The sequence below is a fragment of the Entelurus aequoreus genome, linkage group LG04 (assembly GCF_033978785.1).
Source record: "Entelurus aequoreus isolate RoL-2023_Sb linkage group LG04, RoL_Eaeq_v1.1, whole genome shotgun sequence".
Classification (NCBI taxonomy): domain Eukaryota; kingdom Metazoa; phylum Chordata; class Actinopteri; order Syngnathiformes; family Syngnathidae; genus Entelurus; species Entelurus aequoreus.
In genome coordinates this window covers 28,500,638-28,525,486 of record NC_084734.1, presented here as the reverse complement: position 1 = coordinate 28,525,486, position 24,849 = coordinate 28,500,638, and the positions used below count along the sequence as shown (strand labels likewise).

Here is a 24,849-nt window from a genome sequence, read left to right as displayed (position 1 = left end):
ACTCTGTTTGAAAAGTACCGGTTCCTGGGCATGACATCGCTGGGTTTACGAGCAGTGGAGCATGTTCGGCAGCGCACAATCACGGAGTACTTACAAGCAGACACAGTGCGTAGACAGAAAAGGGCCTAAAAACTAACGATAAAGGTGAAGATATAACACTGAAATGTCCTCAGGAAGAAGTGCTTTAAGTATATATGTAAAGATATCCCTGGACACATGAGGACTCTGAATATGACCAATGTATGATCCTGTAACTACTTGGTATCGGATCGATACCTCAATTTGTGGTATCATGCAAAACTAATGTTAAGCATCCAAACAACAGAAGAATAAGTGATTATTACATTTTAACAGAAGTGTAGATAGAACATGTTGAAAATGGAAAGTAACCACATATTAACATTAAATGAACAAGTAAATTAATAATCCCTTTTTACAGCTTGTCCCTCATAATGTTGACAAAATAATAGAATGATAAGTGACACAATATGTTACTGCATACGTCAGCAAACAAATTAGGAGCCTTTGTTTGTTTACTTACTACTAAAAGACAAGTTGCCTCCTATGTTCACTATTTTATTTAAGGACAAAATTGTTCTTCGATTGCAATAATAAAACATATGTTTAATGTACCGTAAATGTTTTTGTTAAAATAAAGCCAATAATGCCATTTTTTGTGGTCCCCCTTACTTAGAAAAGTATCGAAAAGTATCAAATTACATTTTGGTACCGGTACTACAATATTGGTATTGGGACAACCCTAAATAATACCCATTTTCTAACATTATTATTAACTTCTTGTTCTCAATTTGTACACAATTTACTCCATAAATAATACAATTCTGAAATAAATAAATAGTAAAGTAAATTATAATTCACATAGTGGGATGAATAACATTGTCTAATTTTCAATAAGTTCAAAATGTTGTGGACAACTATGCAGATTTAAGACTTAAGGCTCATATTCCAAATTTAAATAATATACAATAAATGTGGAGTAAAAAAGTGGATTTTCAAATGGGTTGATTTTTGTTGTCAACACAAGCGCATAGTTTTGTGACACGTTGCCTAAGAGACTTAGACTTAGACTTAGACTTCCTTTAATTGTCAGTCAAATTTGAACCTTTCAGTACAGATAAGAATAACATTTTGTTGCATTAGCTCGTTGTACTACAGGATAAAAGAGCAATAAGGTGCAGATATAAATAAATCGATTACTGTACAGATAAATATATTGCACTTTTGCATTGTCTTTATAGTCCAGCGAGTTAATATGTTTTTGGGAGGAATTGAGGGGATTATTATGATGCGTTCAAGAATCTTATGGCCTAAGGGAAGAAGCTGTTACAGAACCAGAAGGTTCTGCTACGGAGGCTGCAGAACCTCTTTCTAGAGTCCAGCAGTGAAAACAGTCCTTGGTGGGGGTGGGAGGAGTCTTTACAGATTTTCTGAGCCCTGGTCAGGCAGCGGCTTTTTGCGATTTCCTATATAGGAGGAAGAGGAGTCCTGATGATCTTTTCCACCGTCCTCACCACTCTCTGCAGAGACTTCCAGTCTGAGTCATTGCAGGCTCCAGTCCAGACAGAGATGCAGTTGGTCAGTAGGCTCTCTATAGTGCCTCTGTAGAATGTGGTGAGAATGGGGGGAGGGAGCTGTGCTCTTTTCATCCGACGCAAAAAGTGCATGCGCTGCTGAGCTCTTTTTCCAAGAGCTCCGGTGTGTAGGGACTAGGTGATATTGTCAGTTATCTACACCCCCAGGAACTTGGTGCTGCTTACCATCTCCACCGCTGTGCCGTTGATGAAGAGTGGAGTGTGGCTGGTCTGGCGCCTCCTGAAGTCGACGATGATCTCCTTGGTCTTGTCAATGTTAAAGACCAGGTTGTTGGTTCTGCACCAGTCAACCAGATGTTTCACCTCCTCCCTGTACTCCATGTCATTGTTGTCACGGATGAGGCCCACTACTGTTGTATCATCCGCATACTTCACAATGTGGTTAGTAGTGGACCTGGCGCAGCAGTCATGGGTCATCAATGTGAACAGCAGCGGACTCAGGGTGTAGCCCTGGGGGGAGCTGGTGCTCAGGGAGAGGGCACTGGAGGTGTTGTCGCCCACTTTCACAGACTGGGGTCTGTCTGTGTCGGGTTCAAACACTGATGACATCTATTAATCAGACAAGAAGCAAGGAATCAATCAGAGACAGAGTTCAATTTAGCTCATGAGGAGAACGCATGGAGCCGGACCCTTAGTCACAGTCTCGCCCTACGTTCTAAGGTTCAGCTCTTGCGTTCCTCTTTTTATTCAGGAGTTCCACAGTCAACAATACTAAGGCCGCCTCTAAAAGGAGTGGTCACATTTATTATGCAAAGCAGGTCCAGGACTCACGATAAGTGACGGAATGTTCTGGGGGCCTTGTGATTTCACCTTGTCCTCGCTTAGTCTGCGTGTTGGAATCTTATCTTCGTTGACGTCGTTGAAGTCCTTGGCTGTTAGCGGGCTCAAACAAAGATAACATCTACGGCTGAGGCCACCCCTCAGACAAGAAGTCTTTGTCCTTGCACACATTAGAAAAAGTCAAACTTGAGCACAATAGCTAATAACTAAAGCAATGGACTTTAAGCATACCAAAGTTAGTGTGATAATATATACATAATTATTCTAACAGTCTGTGAGGAAGTCAAGCAGCTAGTCGCATAGGGGGGTACTACTAAGAACTGTCACCTATAGTCATTCATTCAAAATAGCTAGACAACAAAACAAAATGTTCCCAGAATATTTTAAAGGTTTATTTACACAAATTGAAAATAGAAAAATTTAATTTCACATGACCTGTAATGTACGCGGCACACTGGTATGCCGTGAGATACAGTCTGGTGTGCCGTGGGAGATTATGTAATTTCACCTAATTGGGTTAAAAATATTTTATGCAAACCAGTAATTATAATCTGCAACTAATGTGCCGTTGTTGAGTGTCTGTGCTGTCTAGAGCTCGGCAGAGTAACCGTGTAATACTCTTCCATATCAGTAGGTGGCAGCAGGTAGCTAATTGCTTTGTAAACGTTGTATCTAATGCTTAAACCAAAAATAAACAAAAGGCGAGTGCCGCTAAGAAAAGGCTTAGGAATGGCTATAGAAAACAAAACTAAAACTGAACTGGCTACAAAGTAAACAAAAACAGAATGCTAGACGACAGCAAAGACTTACAGCGTGTGGAGCAGATGGCGTCCACAAAGTACATCCATACATGACATGACATTCAACAATGTCCACACAAAAAGAAGGACAGCTTCCGTACAACTGAAATAGTCTTGATTGCTAAAACAAAGCAGGTGCGGGGAATAGCGCTCAAGGAAGACATGAAACTCCTACAGGAAAATACCAACAAAACAGGAAAAGCCACTAATATAGGAGTGCAACACACAACACACAGGAAAACACCAAAAAACTCCAAATAAGTCCCGGCGTGATGTGACAGGTCGTGACACTTTGAGACAAGAGGTTATGGTTTGAATTCATATCCAACACTTGCCAGAATGACTTTTTACTGTCAATATCGACTAATGAGGTTTTTTTTCATGTTTTCTGCTGGGGGTGTCCCTCCGCATTTTTTCAATAAAAAAAATGTGCCTCGGCTCCAAAAAGGTTGAAAACACTGCTGTAATGCAACAGGTTTTAAAACAGTGATGTGGCAAAATGTGTGCAGTTCGTACTCCCGGCCAGTAGTGGCGCTGCAGCCAGCGACAGCGGTATTCCGCGTGGAGGAAGACGTTGTCAAGCTCGCTATTTGGCACAGTCTGGTTGGCTGAGGGGCAGCGACGGAGTGGAGCAACAATGGCGCGGCTGGCGACGCTACTGCTGTTACCGGTTCTCTTTGAGTCGGCCTTTTCCATCTCTTTCTTTTTGCCGGTCAATTCGAGAAAATGTTTACGGGAGGAGATTCACAAAGACGTGCTCGTCACGGGGGAATATGAGATAAGCGAGCAGGCGAACACCAAAACGAACCTGAAGGTGAGCCGCTGCGAGCTGTAGCTATAAGTAACCCCCGGCCAGCCAGGCCGCACAAGCTCCAGTCTTGTCTAAATACCACAATAAGTAGTCATTTTGGCTTTAAAGTGAAATTAAGTCTTTAGGAAAATGTCAGCTGTTAGCCAAGTGCAACTAGCTTGTGGCTAACTCAGGGCCCACACTACGACTTCCTGGTTTAGCAAGCTAACAACTAGTAGCTAACTGGCCCAACCACTACTTTACACTTCACAGCACCGAACATTCCAGACTTTGACAAATGCTCCTTCTGTGCATATATGCATATTTTTTGTTGGTTACACCTTTATTAGCGTGTGAAATCAACTCAAAAACCTCGCTTGGGTTGTGCTTGCTGTTACACGTCAGTCTTACGCTCCACTCTAATGGCAGCTGGTGACGTTAGCATGTTAGCCATAAAGCTAACACCTTTTTAATCTACATCAGAATCAGAAATAATTTAATCATCCCGGAGGGGAAATTAAGATGTTCAGCACAATCCCATTCAATAGTAGGCAAACATTACATGGAGACAGAACGGGATCGCTGACGGGTCCTTCAAGTTTCAAGTTATTCACAATACCATATTACAATTGCAACAGTAGTGAATATCCATGTACGGATTGTGGTAAGTGAAAGTGTCCCCCAGATAAGCTAGAAGAAGCTTTTGGCAGGGGGTCCAGAGGTCAGTATATGCATGGAATGCTGAAACATGGTGGCAAGCACAAAAACGCTATATGATCAACACAAAATAGGAGCAGTGTACAGCTCTGGTAATGGGTACATTCGCACCCACCTGCACAAATGTACTTCAAAATGTAACAGTCAAAATAAATATGACCTTTTTTTTTGTTTACTTGGGCATGCATATATAATATGCATTAGTTTGACCATTTAAAATCAACGTTAATAAAAAGGAGATGCTTGGAAATAGCATAAAAATGCCCCCAAAAAATTGAAAAAACGCGATTCATAGCGTTACTTTTTGGTGTAACCATCATGAGTGTTCTGTTCAGGTATATTTCTTTTATATTTTGATAAATCGTCATAAATAGGTATTGATCAATCTTTAAGCTGTGTGTATTTGATTTCAGTTTGCTTTTGAAATCTTATTTAGAATTATAGTTGAAACTTTTACAACCTTGTGTTGCGCATTATGATGGCGTAACCAAACTAGATTATTTTGAACATGTATTCCCTTTTTTACATGTATATTATATTTGTATATTTAAATATACTGTGTTTTATGCTTTTTTCTTTTTGGAACATGTACTATACATATAATTCAATAAAGTCCCATATGAAATTATGTTTCTAGCAATACTTTAATTTTGCCTTTAAAAGTAACACTCCAATGTCCATTAGTGGAGCTGTACACAGCACTAAAGCAAGCATACACATACATACATTCATTCCACCAAGCACAACCCAACAGTAAAAGTAACACTCCGATGTCCATTAGTGGAGCTGTACACAGCACTAAAGCAATCATACACATACATACATACATACATACATTCATTCCACCAAGCACAAGCCAATAGTAGTCTACCCCACATGAGGCATTAGAGATAGGTGGTTAATAGGTAAGATTTCAGTTTCTTTTTGAAGTTGGAGAATGAATACAGCATCCTGTGTCTCTCATTAAGCCGGTTCCAAATCTTTGGTCCTCTGCATACAACACTTCGAGCAGTACAAGCCAGTAGACTGTTTTCCTGATATCAGGTCAAAGTTACGAGTGTTGTGGGCATGCTGGGGACGATATATAGGAACCAAACTACAGAGCCTGAGATTCAGCCTGTGGAGGACTTGATTAGGTTAGACAAGCATTGTGATAAATATTGAACTCTGTCAGTCTTAAGAGATGATAATTATGGAAAAGATGTCGAGTGGGGGCATTAAACTTAGCCTGGGCCTCTGGAGAGGCCATAGCACACATAAGCATGTGTGTAAGAGGGAAACATCAAAGCACACAAAGAACATTAAAAGAGCAGAGCTGATGCAACCAGCCATTTCTACATACAGCTACAAAAGTAAAACACCAAAAAAAAACATATACACTGTGGTGGCCTCTGCAGTGTTCCACGCCCTCATCTGCTGGGGTGGGGTGAGCATGGCCAGAGACGGGAGCAGACCCAACAAAGCAACCAAGAGAGCCGACTCCACCAACTCTCAGCCAGTGTCAAGTCCGCATGGATGAGCGAGGATGCGTCTGAGAGATACATAGATTGAATAGATTGAGGGGACGGCGTGGCGCAGTTTGGGAGAGTGGTCGTGCCAGCAACCTGAGGGTTCCTGGTTCAATCCGCACCTTCTACCAACCTCGTCACGTCCGTTGTGTCCTTGAGCAAGACACTTCACCCTTGCTCCTGATGTGTTGTGGTTAGGGCCTTGATTGGCAGCTCCTGCCATCAGTGTGTGAATGGGTGAATGTGGAGATAGTAGGGGTGTAACGGTACACAAAAATTTCGGTTCGGTACGTACCTCGGTTTAGAGGTCCCGGTTCGGTTCATTTTCGGTACAGTAAGAAAACAACAAAATATAAATTTTTGGGTTATTTACCAAATTTGCAAAATCTTCCACCAAAATTATTTTTCTTAGTGTAATATTTGATGTGAAGTAATCGGAACCTTGGATAAGTCAATAATTCATAATAACATTGATTTTGATTCAATATTATGTTTTGAGCAAGGATAGTTTGAAAGAAAAAAACAGCTTTGTTTTATTAGTCAACATTGCAACTTTTTCTAAATTAAATTTAACCTTTAAGCTTTTTTATTTCACTTTTGTTATGTTTTTGTTTATTTTAATAGTATTTTTATAATGTGCCGTGGGCCTTTAAAACATTAGCTGTGGGCCGCAAATGGCCTCCGGGGCACACTTTTGACACCCCTGCACAGATAATAAAAAATTAAATCTGATAAATCTATGGATAAAAAGCAGACCCTGGCGACGCATACGTGTTTATCATAACTCTCGCTCTCTCTATCTCTGCCCCTCCCTCACGAATGCTGCTGCGCGCACAATTTGTTTTGTTTTTAACCCCTTCTTAACCCTGAACGTACAGTGAAAATACACGCAACCCTAACTCAAAATGCCGGACATTTGAGGCATTTAAGAAACTCCGCCCTGACAGCTCTGCAAAAGAGGACATGTCCGGTGAAAAGAGGACGCATGGTCAGTCTATCGTAGCCAGTTAGCTGCTAGCATGTTGTGTGTTGTGCCTCGGCGTGCATTGTTTACACAACTTGCGTTACGCTACTTAATATGTCCGTGTGGAAACTCGTTCGGTACACCTCCGAACCGGAACACCCATACCGAAACGGTTCAATACAAATACACGTACCGTTACACCCCTAAGAAATGGTGTCAAAGCGCTTTGATTACCTTGAAGGTAGAAAAACAAGTATAACCCATTTACAATTTATTGAATGATAAAATAACTGTTGCTCTGTTGTAGCATGAATGAAGCATACATTATTTTACACATGTCCCAACTCAACACTGCAATTTTATGCTGTATATGATGGATTTGTCTTTTGTTGCGATGCTGCAGATCACAGATTCCTCAAGCCACACTCTGTACTCCAAGGAAGATGCAACCAAAGGCAAGTTTGCCTTCACCACAGAGGACTACGACATGTTTGAGGTGTGCTTTGAGAGCAAGTCCCCCATGGGTAAGTGATGGATAACCACACTTTGCTGTATTGTTAAAATAATTATATCTATGTTTTAAAATAAAAAATATTTGCTTCCCTGCAAACAGGAACTGGTAGGGTTCCAGACCAGTTGGTCAACCTGGACATGAAGCATGGTGTGGAGGCCAAAAACTATGAAGAGGTAAGAATCCTTGTCCATTTTGTATTTAAATGTTTGGATTTGAAACTCTAAACAGGTTGAGCTACATAATTAAATGCACACATACAATTTACAGTAGACACTTGTTTAGTACTACCCCACATTATGATATACACAGTACATTTGGCATTTAACACGCATATTTGTGACGAATGCAACTGTCCACTTTTTTTTACAATTTGCAGGTTTTCTTGGAAGTAACCCCTATAAATCTACCGCACTTTGCTACAATGCTGACGTTGCATCTCTAATTTTAGCCACAAACCGTTGCTTTCTCATGCAACACTTGATAAGTACACCCACGGTGATGATAACGCTGAGAATTGGGCCCCCACACCAACATGACGTGTTGCTGTCAGCAAGTGTGCGTGATGCTTCTGTGGATTTCCAGTCAGCTTGTGTGGGCGTCTACACTGCGCAAGGAGCTCAAGTGACCCATTCAGTGTGAGATCAATGGTTTTCTGAAGACCAATCAATTTGGGCTATCTAGACACAGTACTGGCCTGTGGGGGCCGATCTGGTCCTAGAAAAACTTTGAGAAGCAATATTTTTAAAATTAAGTAATTGCAGAAAAACATTTTTAATTAATGTGAATGCATCTCAATTATGAAAGTGCGAGTGTTGATTTGTTTGAAAAATAATACACACTTTTATTTTTCTTTTACATACATTGCATTGATGGCAGTAGCAAAAAAGGCATTGAAAAACAAGGTTTTGTCGCGCCCAAACCTGATCCTGTGCTTTATTGGGAAGGAATATTCACACATTAGATGGTTCCGAAACCAACGTGAACCGTGTCCCCACAATTGCCGAAAGCCTTTCTCAGTTTGTTTTGAACAACAACAACAAATTGATGGGCTAGTACCACGGATTGATTGATTGATTGATTGAGACTTTTATTAGTAGGTTGCACAGTGAAGTACATATTCCGTACAATTGACCACTAAATGGTAACACCCGAATAAGTTTTTCAACTTGTTTAAGTCGGGGTCCACTTAAATTGATTCATGATACAGATATATACTATCATATATACTATCATCATAATACAGTCATCACACAAGATAATCACATTGAATTATTTACATTATTTACAATCAGGGGTGTGGAGGGGGGGGGGGGTATGGACATCAAGTAGTGGACATAGAGAGAGAGAGAGAGATCAGAAGGCATAAGAAAAAGAAAAAGTATCTGCATTTGATTGTTTACATTTGATTATTAGCAATCCGGGGAGGGTGTTAGTTTAGGGTTGTAGCTGCCTGGAGGTGAACTTTTATTGCGGTTTTGAAGGAGGATAGAGATGCCCTTTCTTTTGTACCTGTTGGGAGCGCATTCCACATTGATGTGGCATAGAAAGAGAATGAGTCAAGACCTTTGTTAGTTCGGAATCTGGGTTTAACGTGTTCAGTGGAGCACCCCCTGGTGTTGTGGTTATGGCGGTCATTTACATTAAAGAAGTAGTTTGACATGTACTTCGGTATCAGGGAGGTGTAGCGGATTTTATAGACTAGGCTCAGTGCAAGTTGTTTAACACTGTCCTCCACCTTGAGCCAGCCCACTTTAGAGAAGTGGGTAGGAGTGAGGTGGGATCTGGGGTGGAGGTCTAGAAGTAACCTGACTAGCTTGTTCTGAGATGTTTGGAGTTTAGATTTGAGGGTTTTGGAGGTGCTAGGGTACCAGGAGGTGCATGCGTAATCGAAAAAGGGTTGAACGAGAGTTCCCGCCAGAATCCTCAAGGTGCTTTTGTTGACCAGAGAGGAAATTCTGTAGAGAAATCTCGTTCGTTGGTTAACCTTTTTGATTACCTTGGTTGCCATTTTATCACAGGAAAGGTTAGCCTCTAGAATGGAACCTAGGTAGGTGACCTCATCTTTCCTGGTGATAACAATGTCACCTACTTTTATGGTGAAGTCATTGACTTTCTTAAGTTTGATGTGGGACCCAAACAGGATGGATTCTGTTTTACCCAAGTGTATGGATAGCTTGTTGTCAGCGAGCCAGGTGCAAGTTCTACAGAGCTCAGCACTGAGGATTTTCTCCACCTGTGACTTGTCCTTGCCGGATACCAGCAAGGCAGAGTCATCCGCAAACAAAAACAATTCACAGTCGCATGCCGATGACATGTCGTTTATGTATATTAGGAACAGTAAAGGTCCCAATATACTGCCTTGGGGGACTCCACGGCTCACCGAGAGGGGGGGGGACACGGTGCCGTTCACCTCTACCACCTGCTCCCTCCCCTCCAAGTAAGATTGCATCCAGCTCCATGAGGTTTTGTTAAATCCGATTTCTCTGAGCTTATCCAACAGTATAGCGTGGTTAACGGTGTCAAAGGCCTTCTGAAGGTCCAGCATGACCATGCCGCAGTATTTGCCCGCGTCCACCTCATGTTTGATGTGGTCGGTCAGATAGAGAAGGCATGTGTCAGTGGAGTGGTTAGTTCTGAAGCCGGATTGGAATTTGTACATGAGTTTATTAGTGGCAAGGTAACTATCGACCTGTTCATAAACTATTTTCTCCATTACTTTCGAAACGGAACTGAGAATAGAAACAGGTCGGTAGTTGCCAGGTTCCAATTTGCTTCCTTTTTTAAAGAGGGGAGTTACTCTTGCAATCTTAAAATCTTTTGGTACTTGGCCTATTGTAATTGATAGGTTTATTATGTGCGTGATGATCGGGGCAATGATGGAGGCAGAGTCCCTGAGGAATCTGGAGGGAATATTATCATGGCCGGTGGCCTTGTTAGGGTGGAGCGCGCTCAATTTTTTAAACACCTCATCAGCTGTGACCATTTCTAATTTGAAATCATCGTTGGATACTCCTAGCTTTCTGTAGAAGGCTTTAATGTGTTCTACACCAAAGCGACCAGAGTGGTGGGACAGCTTGTTGACAAGAGTTGTGGCTATGCTGGTGAAAAAGATGTTAAGTCTGCTAGCTACCTCCATTTTGTCTGTAATGAGGGAGTCACCCTCCTTGATGCTGATGTTGGTGAGTCCTGTTTTAAGTTTCTGGCTGCAACCAGGAAGCTGGTTGTTGAGAATTTTCCAGAGCTCACGTGGCTTATTTGTGTTTTCCTCTATTTTGTCGTTAATGTAATTTTTTTTTAAGGATTTAGTCAGGTTGGTTGACTTATTTCTTAATTTATTGCATTGCTTTTTGAGAGTTGAAAGGAATAATTTGAGGTTGATATTATTGGGTTGTTTATCTACTTCTGTTTTACATTTTTGGTATTCAGAGTATTTCCTGTCTCTGTCTTTTATGGCAGCTAATAGGTCTGGATTCATCTATGGTTCCGAGCGGGCTTTGATCCTGACTGTTTTCACGGGAGAGTCATGTCATTTAGTATCTTTAGGATCTACCTGAGAAGGGGCAGAGTCCTCCACCCTCTACTCCGTATCAATCGCGGTGTCGCTGTATAGTTTCTTGATGAGCCTGTGATGCCTCCGCCTTCAGCTTTGCATCTTTTGTGTGTTACCGTCTTCACATCGTGACGGTCTGAGAGGAAAATATTACTGGTGGATTATGGCAATGTTTTTGCACTTTAATTTTGCCTATCGTTCACAACCCTAATGAGAGACAAGCAGATAAAAGATGTTTTGTTTTTTATACATTCTAATTTGTAAAAATCTGCTCGTTCTAGGTGGCTGGCAATGCAGCTAATGGGAGCAATGCATTCTGCCTCTAAATCACTTTAAAATTGCATCCAAAAACCACCAACAATACTTCTTTTACGTTACGTAACCTGTACAATAACCAAGCTGTTGCGACATTGTTTTTGTAAGAGAACACAAAGGAACTGTTTATCTAGCGTTTTGCAACTGCCTTCTACGGCATTACCTGTAAGTTAGCTACGGTTGAATCGCATTTGAGTTTGTAATGCACAACACAATGTGATAGGGCACTAATCTGTACTGACTAAAAAACATGAACAATCTTATTACAGTACCGTATCTGTAAAGTATTAGCCCACATTTTTGGTTTTGTTTGTACACAGCTAGCTCGACAGTGTATGTAGTTGTAATAACAAGCATGGCGTGTTTCATGTATCATGATCAATATAAATAAACATTGATTGATTGATTGAATATTATAGTGGCTGTCTTTTTGGGCAGCTGGCCAGGGAAGTTTTTTCAAGTTGACTTTGGGTAAGCATAGCCTGGCTCTAAGTCCCACATTTACACTGCCGGGTCATGCCGACCTCCCTCTCACGGCTTCTTTCTGCTCCAACGTTTTACCCTCTCTTCTATAACCGAGTCTGCCATGACTATAACACGATCGTGTTTGTTCCCGGAAGTAGGAATACACATTTGCTGCCGGAAGTTGGAAGTGCGCTGCTATGACAACGGAAATAAACGCGTTGAGTAAAGAAGTTCTGGTAATGCTTAAAATAACCAACATACGGTAAATATTGAACATGTTACATATTTTTATGATTGTGTCTGTTACTACATATACATATATACAGGGTTTTTGCTGGCTCAAATTGAGGCAGAGGTGGTACAATCCTGACCATGTGCCAGAATTGTAATGCAAATTTTTTTTTCAATTTACAGTAATATGCTGTAAAACAGGAGTCACCAAAGCGGTGCCCGCGGGCACCAGGTCGCCCGTAAGGACCAGATGAGTCGCCCGCTGGCCTGTTCTAAAAATAGCTCAAATAACAGCACTTACCAGTGAGCTGCCTCTATTTTTTAAATTGTATTTATTTACTAGTGTGACAGTCCTAACTGTCGTGCGGGTTCTCAGGACCATCCAGGGAAGATATTGTCGTGAGACGGTTTAAACTTCTTTATTATTTCAATCACATAGTCTTTTGCGTGCTTTTCAGCAGCTGCCTTTTTTCTCACGTGAGCACACGAATGGTTTCCTCCCGTCCGCCGTCTGCTTTTCAGCAGCACGTCGCCGTCGTTTGCGTGGTAGCAGAGGATGGTTTCCTCCCGTCCGCCGTCTTTCTCCGTCTTCTCCCTTAATGTTCACGTCTCTCACCCTTTTATACGGTCCGAGAGGGTGATTGCACTGTCCACAGCTGCGCGCTCCACGCTCCTTATGCTGATTGCGGCGTCGCTCCCAGCGCGCCCCACCTTGCCGCTCGCTCATCCACGCCTCCTCGCCGCCATCTTGGAACGGGCGCCGTCGGTCCGCCGGCCCCGCCTCCCCACAACTAGCAAGCTGGTCTCGTTTTGCTCGACATTTTTAATTATAAGAGAGACAAAACTCAAATAGAATTTGAAAATCCAAGAAAATATTTTAAAGACTTGGTCTTCACTTGTTTAAATAAATTCATTTATTTTTTTACTTTGCTTCTTATAACTTTCAGAAAGACAATTTTAGAGAAAAAATACAACCTTAAAAATGTCTTTAGGATTTTTAAACACATATACCTTTTTACCTTTTAAATTCCTTCCTCTTCTTTCCTGACAATTTAAATCAATGTTCAAGTAAATTTTTTATTTTTATTTTAAAGAATAATAAATAAATTGTAATTTAATTCTTCATTTTAGCTTCTGTTTTTTCGACGAAGAATATTTGTGAAATATTTCTTCAAACTTATTATGATTAAAATTCAAAAAAAATATTCTGGCAAATCTAGAAAATCTGTAGAATCAAATTAAAATCTTATTTCAAAGTCTTTTGAATTTCTTTTAAAATTTTTGTTCTGGAAAATCTAGAAGAAATAATGATTTGTCTTTGTTAGAAATATAGCTTGGTCCAATTTGTTATATATTCTAACAAAGTGCAGATTGGATTTCAACCTACCGGTATTTAAAAACATGTCATCAAAATTCTAAAATTAATCTTAATCAGGAAAAATTACTAATGATGTTCCATAAATTATTTTTTATTTTACATGAGTTATTATTTGTACAAACATAATGCAAAGTAATTCATGATTTGTTAAAAAAATGTTAGTGGCTAGCTAGTTAAAATGGGATATTTTGATTTCACAAGACTGTCTTAGAAGTGATCATTTGAAAATGTTCAATTTGAAAAATGTGCACTTAAAGAAAATATAAAAATAAAGTGTTGCATATTGATATTTATCTATTTCATATATATTTAATGTGAGAAATCATTAAGATGATCAGTGTTTCCACAAAGATAAATATCATTAATTATTAATAATATAGAGTTAAAGGTAAATTGAGCAAATTGGCTATTTCTGGCAATTTATTTAAGTGTGTATCAAACTGGTAGCCCTTCGCATTAATCAGTACCCAAGAAGTAGCTCTTGGTTTCAAAAAGGTTGGTGACCCCTGCTCTAAAATGTATTGTCATTTTTATTAATTTGATGGGTAGTTTTCTGTAAAATCACAAGTCAAGCAGATATTTAAGTATTTTTATTTAGACAAAAAATGTTGGGGAAGTATGATAATATACCATAATATTTGTTGCAATAATGGATACTATTAGTTTTAAAGGCATGCAATAGCAAGCACTACATATAATTTTTTCTGAAAAAAAATCCATAGTTATTTATACTTGCAGTGTGTATATAAAACATTGGAGGGTTTTGAAGTTGTTTTGGAAGACTAAAGGCTACAACGGTGACTCCCATTAGCCGCATTTTTTTATCATCTTTAGAATAATTCAATAAAAAAAGCAGACCTATGTTCTTGTCTCATAATGATTGTGAACAATAGGCAAAATTCCCCAAAAAAGAGCAGTTCCCCTTTAACACAGTATTATCGAGGATCTTGCGGTGCAAACACAAAGGCTGCTGTTCTTTCTACAGTGAAAGGCATTTTGAACACAGTCCATTTCAAACCATACTGCCACGAAAACACGTTATAATTTCTTTGGCGGTTCCCGCAGTTTTGAAGATTCGGGGCGGATGCTTACAGATGAACAGGTTTTGTGTAGGGTGTTAACACGGTCCTTAGCGGAGCATGGCAAATTGCCAAACCCACATTTAAATATTTCTGGCAATATGTGAACTCCTCTTAAAGCACAGTAGTATTCCATTACATCAGAGGTTTGTGGCAATTTGAGCGGCTTTGGGCTCAAAACGGTTGGGAACATCAAAATACCCCCAATGACTCTTAAACACGGGTGTTTTTTAACTTTTTCAGCTTTTTAAATACATTACGTTTTAACATTACCTACATTACTTTGACATGTTTTTATATTCATCCATTAACTTGGACTTATAGACTTAGACAAACTTTATTGATCCACAAGGGAAATTGTTCCACACAGTAGCTCAGTTACAAAGGATGGAAAGGGTAAGGATGATAAGGATAATGCAGGTATAAAGTAGACTAAAAATGTACCATAGTAGCAATATAATACATTTAATATTTACATATTACATATATATACAGTATATAATATATACTGATATGATTATTATTTTATATTATATTTTGTATAATATATAACAAATCCCAATTTCCATGTACAATATTACAGTATATGTAACAGCTGCAGCATAAAATAGAGAGTAGATGCAGCAGAAAATATACATTATGAACAAATAGAGGTAGCTGACATAGAAGCGGTCACTGCATACAAAGTGTAAGAGTGACACCTACTGGAAATAGCATGTAATAAGTTTCAGTGCATGTGGTAAAGCCCTCTACTTTTATGAGGAATACTTCCTTCAGCACACTACAATAGTTATACTATATACACTTCAGGAACGCTGCACACACCATTTGGGTTGTGCTGATGGTGCGCTGCGTTTTGTACTTCTTGGTGTGAACGCGAAAATACAATTGGTTGGTGTCGTCTTTGTTGCTTCAGATTGCCAAGGTGGAGAAGCTGAAGCCTCTGGAAGTGGAGTTGAGGCGACTGGAGGATCTGTCAGAATCCATCGTCAATGACTTTGCTTACATGAAGAAAAGAGAAGAGGAGATGAGGGACACTAATGGTGAGCTATAAGTCAGCACGGCTTAAAAAAGAAACATGGCTGCTGACAATATAAACCATCACACATTTTGTCTCCCCTTCCAGAGTCCACCAACACACGCGTGCTGTACTTCAGCATCTTCTCCATGGGCTGCCTCATCGGGCTGGCCACGTGGCAGGTCTTCTACCTGCGCCGCTTCTTCAAGGCAAAGAAACTGATCGAGTAGAGCTTCTCGTCCTCTTAACTCCTTTTTTTTTTTTGTTTGTTTGTTTGTTTTGGGCTCAACATCATGTCCTCACATCCATCCCCCTTGGACGGCAAGTGAAGTTTTAGCGGGGGGGCTCAAATTCTATTTTTCAAAGCTGGTTGTCCTGTTGGGTGGAGGGAAGGGAAACAACACACATACCCAAAGATCGGCTTGTTTGTTTGGTGTTTTGAAACATGACAAGTGCAGTGGCCTGAGAAATATTCTTATACATACTCACACTCTCTTGAATGTTGCAGCTTCCCCAGCAAGTGTTTGTTTGCAAGCTCCCTTTGGAACAGATGTGCCATGAGAATGTATTTCGCCCTCATGTTGAACACTTTGCCAGGTCCTTAGTGCCCCTTACATCAAGTGAAGGCTATATGAACGTGTGGTTGGTTACTTTTTCGAGGACATAAGCAACCACTGTATTTCTGTAATAAGTCGCTCCATTTGCATACATGTTATATAGCCACTTGACACTCTTGAGTTATTTTTTTCACACTGTAAATGACCCCTTGTAAGAGCTGGTGCATGTTGTTTTCGTTTTCAAAACACTCATGAGTAAATAAGGCACTCATCAAAAATCATCTTGACAGGAAGTCACTGAAACACCAGATTTGTATGCATCCTGTCACACTTGCGATAAACCCATACTGGTGGACAAAATGTATTCCCAGTTATTGTATCATCCATCCAATTTGTTGTTTTGTTTTTCTGTTGCTTTAGGGAAATTTAGGAGGTTTAGTTACATGGAAATATGCGAGGAAGCGTGCAAAGAAATACAGATTGCTTCTAAAGGGGTTAATTATTTAGGCATCTGTCATGGGTGTCTTTTTAACAGTGAACTTGTGCATTGTGCACAATTATTTTTATTTTGTGGACAAATTTTGTAAACTCTGTTTCGGGCTTTTATTCAATAAAATGTTGGATGGATTCATTTGAATTGTGTCAAAACTATGTACCACATATATAGCATATATAATCATGTATACCATGTATTAAGATGTATTTTATATTTATATAATGCACACAAAATTCAAGGAAACGCCAAAAAACTGCACCTCATTGGAATGATAATGTATGTAATTTTCACTTTGTGACATATAACCTAAATATATCTCCCTTTAAAAAGAATAGTATGCTATATGTTATTCTAAATATATATATTTTAATTACAAATGTGTTTAAACTCTACCATGATGGTTTACTTAGACTTTAACTTTATTGATCCACAAGGGAAATTGTTCCACACAGTAGCTCAGTTACAAAGGATGGAAAGAATAATGCAGGTATAAAGTAGACTAGAAATGTACTGTAGTAGCAATATAGAATGTAACATATGTAATATTTACATATTATATATACAGTATATATTATATACTGATATATAATATATTTTTATATAATATATACAATATATAACAAATCCCAATTACCATGTATGATATTACTTATAGAATATAACATGTGTAATATTTACATATTATATATACAGTATATATTATATACTGATATATAATATATTTTTATATAATATATACAATATATAACAAATCCCAATTACCATGTATAATATTACAGTATATGTAACAGCTGCAGCAAAACAAAAAAAAAACTTGCCATGAAACTGTTTATAATCACTACATAATGATGAATAGGAATAAAAGTTGTTATGAACCTGTATATTACCTAAGTCTTAAAAACTGAAATATTTCCTAAACGCCTATTTTTATTATTTTATTTTCCTGAAGGCCTAATCCAAATCACGACAGGTGCAGCCAACCACGACAGCCAATCAGACGCCGCCTACTTCACCGTCACCCGGATGTACGTGTCAACACTTCCTTGTTTAAAATGGCCGCCTCACCACTAAACTACAAACACACGAGTTAAATTCGATTGTATATTGTAGTACACCAAGACGTATTTAATGTCATAATGCCGGGAGCCGACAAAGAAACGGACCTCACGGAGAGAGTCGAGGCCTTTTTGTCCGACCTAAAGCGAGGGGGTAGCGGCATAGGACCACTGCGGGGCTCGGCGGAGACAGCCCGAGAAACGACATCTTTGCTCCGCAGAATCACATCCCAGGCCCGGTGGAGCAGTGCAGGTCCTCTCAAATACCAATACTTAGTCTTAGATATTTGATACCTGGAAAAGGTATATTTTACATTTTAATGAGCAAATAAGAACATGTAATGTAATAATGATTCAGGGGATCTCATGGAAATCATCCGCAAGGAGGGGAGGAGGATGGCTGCTGCCCTACCATCAGAGACCACTGTGGGCAACATGATCAGACGAGTGCTGAAGATCATCAGAGAGGAGTATGCCAGGTGACTATTAACTTACTAATTAATTTTAAGCCAAAATGCGTCTGTTCTCCCTTTTCTGTCTACACACAGTGTCTGCTTGTAAGTACTCTGTGATTGTGCGCTGCCGAACATGCTCTTCTGCTCGTAAAACCAGCAATGTCATGACGTGACGACGCGCCATCATACCCGGGAACCGGTACTTTTCAAACAGAGTATAGTACCGTTTTTGATTCATTAGTACCGTGTTACTATACCAGGTATACCGTACAACCCTAAAGGCCTACTGAAATGACTTTTTTTTTTAAAACGGGGATAGCAGATCCATTCTATGTGTCATACTTGATCATTTCGCGATATTGCCATATTTTTGCTGAAAGGATTTAGTTTAGAACAACGACGATAAAGTTCTCAACTTTTGGTCTCTGATAAAAAAAAGCCTTGCCCCTACCGGAAGTAGCGTGACGTAGTCAGTTGTTCAGCTCCACATATTTTCCTATTGTTTTCAACGCAACTAGAGCGATTCGGACCGAGAAAGCGACGATTACCCCATTAATTTGAGCGAGGATGAAAGATTCGTGGATAAGGAACGTTAGAGTGACGGACTAGAATGCAGTGAAAGACATATCTTTTTTCGCTCTGACCGTAACTTAGGTACAAGCTGGCTCATTGGATTCCACACTCTCTCCTTTTTCTATTGTGGATCACGGATTTGTATTTTAAACCATCTCGGATACTATATCCTCTTGAAAATGAGAGTCGAGAACGCGAAATGGACATTCACAGTGACTTTTATCTCCACGACAATACATCGGCGAAGCTCTTTAGCTAATGAGCTAACGTGATAGCATCTGGCTCAAATGCAGATAGAAACAAAATAAAGAAATCCCTGACTGGAAGGATAGACAGAAGATCAACAATACTATTAAACCATGTACATGTAACTACACGGTTAATAATTCTCAGCCTGGAAAAGCTTAACAATGCTGTTGCTAACGACGCTGAAGCTAACTTAGCAACTGGACCTCACAGAGCTATGATAAAAACATTAGCGCTCCACCTACGCCAGCCAGCCCTCATCTGCTCATCAACACCCGTGCTCACCTGCGTTCCAGCGATCGACGGCGCGACGAAGGACTTCACCCGATCACAGATACGGTTGGCGGCTAGCATCGGTTGGTGGCTAGCATGGGCTAGCGCGTCTGCTATCCAAGTAAGTCCTCTTGTTGTGTTGCTACAGCCAGCCGCTAATACACCGATCCCACCTACAACTTTCTTCTTTGCAATCTCCATTGTTCATTAAACAAATTGCAAAAGATTCACCAACCCAGATGTCCAGAATACTGTGGAATTATGAAATGAAAACAGAGCTTTTTGTATTGGCCTCAATGGGGGAGCCATACCTCTGTTCTACTGGCTACGTCACGCGCATACGTCATATCCAAAGGAGTTTTTCAACCGTAAGTTTAGCGGGAAATTTCAAATTGCACTTTATAAGTTAACCCGGCCGTATTGGCATGTGTTGCAATGTTAAGATTTCATCATTGATATATAAACTATCAGACTGCGTGGTCGGTAGTAGTGGGTTTCAGTAGGCCTCTAATGCTGTCATAACTTCATTAAAAAGTCAATTTTTGTATGGGGCATTTTAGTGTGACCTAATGTTTTCTTGATCTGCTGCAGGTCTCGAGGTAGTAGCGAGGAGACTGATCAGCAGGAATCCCTCCACAAGCTGCTGACGTCTGGGGGCCTCAGTGAGGAGAACTTCAGGCAGCATTTCGCTCCTCTCAAAGCTAACGTCATCGAAGCTATCAACGAGTTGCTTACGGAGCTGGGTGAGTTGTTCGCCCTCCTCCTCGTCCTCTGTGACGTCCCCCGTTCAATGGTATGATATATTTTCCAGAGGGAACCACCGACAACATCGCCATGCAAGCTCTGGAGCACATTCACTCCAACGAGGTCATCATGACCATTGGACGCTCTCGCACCGTGGAGGCCTTCCTGGAAGACGCGGCTCGCAAGCGCAAGTTCCACGTCATCGTTGCCGAGTGCGCACCTTTTTGTCAGGTAAGATGTGCTTACTGTATTGACCCGCACGTAAGGTGATCCTGACTGTAAGATGACCTTTCTAAGAACCATTTTTTAAAATATATTTTAGAACAGTGGTCCCCAACCTTTTTGTAGCTGCGGACCGGTCAACGCTTGAAAAATTGTCCCACGGACCGGGGGGTGTATGGTATTTTTATTTTATTTATTTTTTTGTCATAAAGAAATACAATCATGTGTGCTTACGGACTGTATCCCTGCAGACTGTATTGATATATAGGAACCAGAAATATTAATAACAGAAAGAAACAACCCTTTTGTGCGAATGAGTGTAAATGGGGGAGGGAGGTTTTTTGGGTTGGTGCACTAATTGTAAGTGTATCTTGTGTTTTTTATGTTGATTTAATAAAAAATATTTTTATTTATTTTTATTTTTATTTATTTATTTATTTTTTATTTCTTGTGCGGCCCGGTATCAATCGATCCATGGGCCGGTACCGGGCCGTGGCCCTGTGGTTGGGGACCACTGTTTTAGAAGATAAATTCAAAAATATTCAAAGAGAGAGTTTTAAATGACTCTTGTTTCAGAGATCACTATCTTAAAATTAGCATAACTCCTTATAGTTGTTTGCTAACTGTAAAGTTCAAATTTGAATGACAATAAAAAGGAAGTCTAAGTCTAACTTGCTGACAATCTTCAAGACACCTTTTCCAGCGGGTCGTCTCTGAGTCACGGCTGCATCTTTCTAGGTCACTTGTGAGCGAGCGCGTGACTGACCGGAAGAAAAGCTCTGACTTGTGGAGAAATTGTTTGGCTCCACCTGATGTATGCATGAATCTCAAGACCCCCAATATTAGATGACCTGTCATTTTCTGGCTGTTTTTTGGGTCAATATGGTACTTACACTTCGTCACCGCCATTTTGGTTTGAGTTGTGTTGTAACTTCATCTCACGGGTTTGTGGAAGTGACGGAGAGAAAAGCAGTTTAAAACCTTTGTGTTGTGCCTGCTGTCTCCAGATAATTGTTGTGTGTGAGAGAGTGTCTGGAACCTTCCCGTAGAGAAATCATTTGGCGCCACCTGTTGGAAAATATTGCATTTAGATGTCTAGCCCAGACCTGGGCATTCTGCGGCCCGCGGGCCGCATCCGGCCCTTTGTGCGTCCCTGTCCGGCCCGCGTGAGGCCAATTATAAATTACAAAATACATTTTAAAAAGTATCTATGTCGAGTGTGCAATATGTAGCTGAGCCGCATCAGAGTGGTCAAGGAGCCGCATGCGGCTCCGGAGCCGCGGGTTGCCGACCCCTGGGTTAGGTGAACGGTCCTTTGGGCTGAGTGATTGTGTGTGTTGTGCAGGTGTTTGAGTTGTATTGGCGGGTTATATGGACGGGAGCTAGGAGCTAGCATAACAAACACCTAGGTGTTTGTTATGTGGGATTAATTTGTGGCATATATATATATATATATATATATATATATATATATTTCAGTAGGCCTTTAATATAAGGCAGACCTGTCTTGTTCAGGTTATTTTGTAAGTCTTATATTATACGGTACTTACACATTTTGATTTGAGTTCTAGATTTTTGTTCGACTTTTGAGACACACCTTAGTATAAATATAAGTATTTTTACCCAGAAAAAAGTCTGAAACCGAGTTTTTATATTCGGTGTCAAGATTTATACATGCAAACCAAACGACTTCACCCAAAGCAGAGCATTCCTTTCTGTCACCCTCGTGGGGCTCTTTATATTTAGGGTTGTCTTATATTCTTGGTTTGTATTCTGAGTTGTGTTTTATGTCACACCGTCATGTATTGTTTGTTCACTAGGGTCACGAGATGGCGACCAGTCTGTCCAAAGCTGGGATTGAAACGACTGTCATTGCAGACGCCGCCATATTTGCTGTGATGTCTCGTGTGAACAAGGTAACTAAGTCAACATTACAGGAAGTGATGTCAGAGCCAGGAGGAAATGTGCTTGCCTTGTGTGTGTCAGGTGATCATCGGGACACAGACAGTTCTCGCCAACGGAGGACTGAGAGCCGTAAACGGCACACACACCCTGGCCCTGGCTGCTAAGCACCATTCTACGCCGCTCATTGTTTGCGCCCCCATGTTCAAGCTCTCGCCTCAGGTAGGAAGACTCATGATTTGACATATTCAGAAAAATACTAACAATACGCCATTTTGTCTTAGTTTCCAAACGAGGAGGACACCTTCCATAAGTTTGTCTCCCCTCATGAGGTGCTTCCATTTGCTGAAGGTAAACGCTCCACCTTCTTTTGAAAGCCAAGCACCTTTGACCTCACAATAAAGTATTTGTCTGGTAGGCGAGATCCTCTCCAAGGTGAACGTGCACTGCCCCGTCTTTGACTACGTCCCACCTGAGCTCATCACGCTCTTTATCTCCAACATTGGCGGGCACGCACCATCCTACATCTACAGACTCATGAGTGAACTCTACCACCCCGAAGATCATGAACTGTAAACGGTAGAAATAAAGAAATACATAAATAGTTGTGTATTTTATTGAGCAAAGCATGCTAAATGTGTGCACTCCTTCTAAATCAGGGGTTGGCAACCCAAAATGTTGAAAGAGGCATATTGAACCAAAAATACAAAAAACAAATCTGTCTGGAGTCGCAAAAAATGAAAAGCCGTATATAAGTGTTATAATGAAGGCAACACATGATGTAAGTGTCTAGATTAGCTAAAATAGCCTACTATCAAAATGACTGTGTCGGAGGCTGAAGCAAATCTTCGTTGACAGAAATGTTGAAATGTAATATTTATTCTACACATTTTTACAACATTAGAAACCATTAGTACATCAGAGGCTACTCAGAAGGTGAGATAACTCCTGGAAATGTTTAATGGCTAAAGGTATAGATGTGTGTGTCCAAGTTAAAAGAAACTGCAGGGTCTCTTCTTTTAATAGATTTATTACAATCTTTGGCAAGCTGGGTAATGTTTGCTGTGGTCTGGAACAAACCTGGCACACAAACAACTATCTGACATGCAGCCAATATTACATACAGATAATGTGTCATAAGACATGCAAAACTTAATTATATACACAGAGGATACAAGTAAAGGATATTAAATGAGCTCAAATAAACCTACACATTAGACATAATGATGCAATATGTACATACAGCTAGCCTAAACAGCATTGATTAGCTTGCAGTCATGCACTTACCAAATATGCCTGATTCGTACTCCCAACAAGTCAATAATGTCAACAAAGCGCACTTTTGTGCATTCATGCACAGCATAAAACTTTTGGTGGACAAAATGAGACAAAGGAGTGGAAGATTTTACATGTAAACAAACTGTTCCGTCACAGTCCACACTATGGGGAGTTCAAGAACCGCCGAAATTAGTAGGACAAAAGGATGTTCACCAAATACTCTCATCAGTGAGGCATACACAGAAAAATATTAAACAGTGGGCGTTCTAACAATTGGGAAGGTTTGTGTCATGTTTGTCCTCAAACAAAAAACATACTAAAACAAAAAAGTCATTTTTCCCCCATCTTTTTCCATTTTCAATCCTTTTTTTAAAATGCTTCAGGGAGCCACTAGGGCGGAACTGACCAATGACCTAAATAAACAATTTTACCTTTTTTAAATAAATAAAAAAGGACCATGAAAAATCAAACATTTGAAAAATACATATTTTACAAAACAACAATATTCAAATTGGATAATCTGAAAATAGTTGAGAAATATCATTACGTGCAATAATGAGTAGCAGAATATTTTTAAAAGTTTATGTTAAAATTCTAAAATTGTAAAAAAAAAAAAACATCTTAAATGTAAACAAAGGACTTACTAAACAATTGTAATAAATGAACTTATAACAAAAATATTGGAAAAAATATATTTGAAATAATTTCCAATGTGTAAATGCAGAATACACAGTACCGGTATATATATTTGTTGAATTTAAAATGTTTAAAAAAAATTAAATAAAAAATAAAACGAGTTCAAAAATCATTTTGTGCTTTGCGCGAGTGCTCATTTTCTGTGCAGAGAAAGTTGTCTTTACTCTCCATGTCAGTTCAAGGTTGTCTGATACATGGATAATAACTACATACTCATAACTGCATACCATTTCCAATTATGTCTCTGCAATTATGGTATCCACAATTGCAAAATATTATAATACATTTAATTTATAAGCGCCTTTTAAAAAAACCCAAGGACATTTTACAATATACAGATAAAATAATTAAAAGTTAACAATGAAATAATATACAGTACACCTCATTTCAATGCCTTTTCTTTATTTTCATGACTATTTACATTGTAGATCGTCACTGAAGGCATCAAAACTATGACACCTGTGAAGTGAAAACCATTTGTTGAGCTTCAACCTCTTGAAGCTCATCGAGAGAATGCCAAGAGTGTGCAAAGCAGTAATCAGAGCAAAGGGTGACTATTTTGAAGAAACTAGAATATAAAACATGTTTTCAGTTATTTCACTTTTTTTTGTTAAGTACATAACTCCACAT

General features: G+C 39.7%; 2 protein-coding genes across 2 annotated transcripts; both read left to right on the top strand.

The window, feature by feature from the left end:
- The first annotated feature begins 3,776 nt into the window (after positions 1-3,776).
- Positions 3,777-16,910, top strand: tmed10 (transmembrane p24 trafficking protein 10). The gene is made up of 5 exons (XM_062044532.1): positions 3,777-4,007; positions 7,576-7,696; positions 7,786-7,859; positions 15,621-15,747; positions 15,831-16,910. The coding sequence occupies exons 1-5, from the start codon at positions 3,831-3,833 to the stop codon at positions 15,950-15,952; spliced, it is 621 nt and encodes a 206-aa protein (XP_061900516.1). The 5' UTR covers positions 3,777-3,830; the 3' UTR covers positions 15,953-16,910.
- An 895-nt stretch (positions 16,911-17,805) lies between these two features.
- Positions 17,806-22,848, top strand: eif2b2 (eukaryotic translation initiation factor 2B, subunit 2 beta). The gene is made up of 8 exons (XM_062043484.1): positions 17,806-18,083; positions 18,189-18,309; positions 19,969-20,120; positions 20,189-20,352; positions 22,164-22,259; positions 22,330-22,467; positions 22,530-22,596; positions 22,664-22,848. The coding sequence occupies exons 1-8, from the start codon at positions 17,912-17,914 to the stop codon at positions 22,819-22,821; spliced, it is 1,068 nt and encodes a 355-aa protein (XP_061899468.1). The 5' UTR covers positions 17,806-17,911; the 3' UTR covers positions 22,822-22,848.
- The last annotated feature ends 2,001 nt before the right edge of the window (positions 22,849-24,849 follow it).

Coding starts and splice junctions, on each gene's coding strand:
- tmed10 (XM_062044532.1), top strand. CDS start 3,831: ATGGCGCGGCTGGCGACGCTACTGCTGTTACCGGTTCTCTTTGAGTCG. Junction 4,008..7,575: donor ACACCAAAACGAACCTGAAG/GTGAGCCGCTGC, acceptor GCGATGCTGCAG/ATCACAGATTCCTCAAGCCA. Junction 7,697..7,785: donor TGAGAGCAAGTCCCCCATGG/GTAAGTGATGGA, acceptor CCCTGCAAACAG/GAACTGGTAGGGTTCCAGAC.
- eif2b2 (XM_062043484.1), top strand. CDS start 17,912: ATGCCGGGAGCCGACAAAGAAACGGACCTCACGGAGAGAGTCGAGGCC. Junction 20,353..22,163: donor AGTGCGCACCTTTTTGTCAG/GTAAGATGTGCT, acceptor TTTGTTCACTAG/GGTCACGAGATGGCGACCAG. Junction 22,597..22,663: donor GGTGCTTCCATTTGCTGAAG/GTAAACGCTCCA, acceptor TTTGTCTGGTAG/GCGAGATCCTCTCCAAGGTG.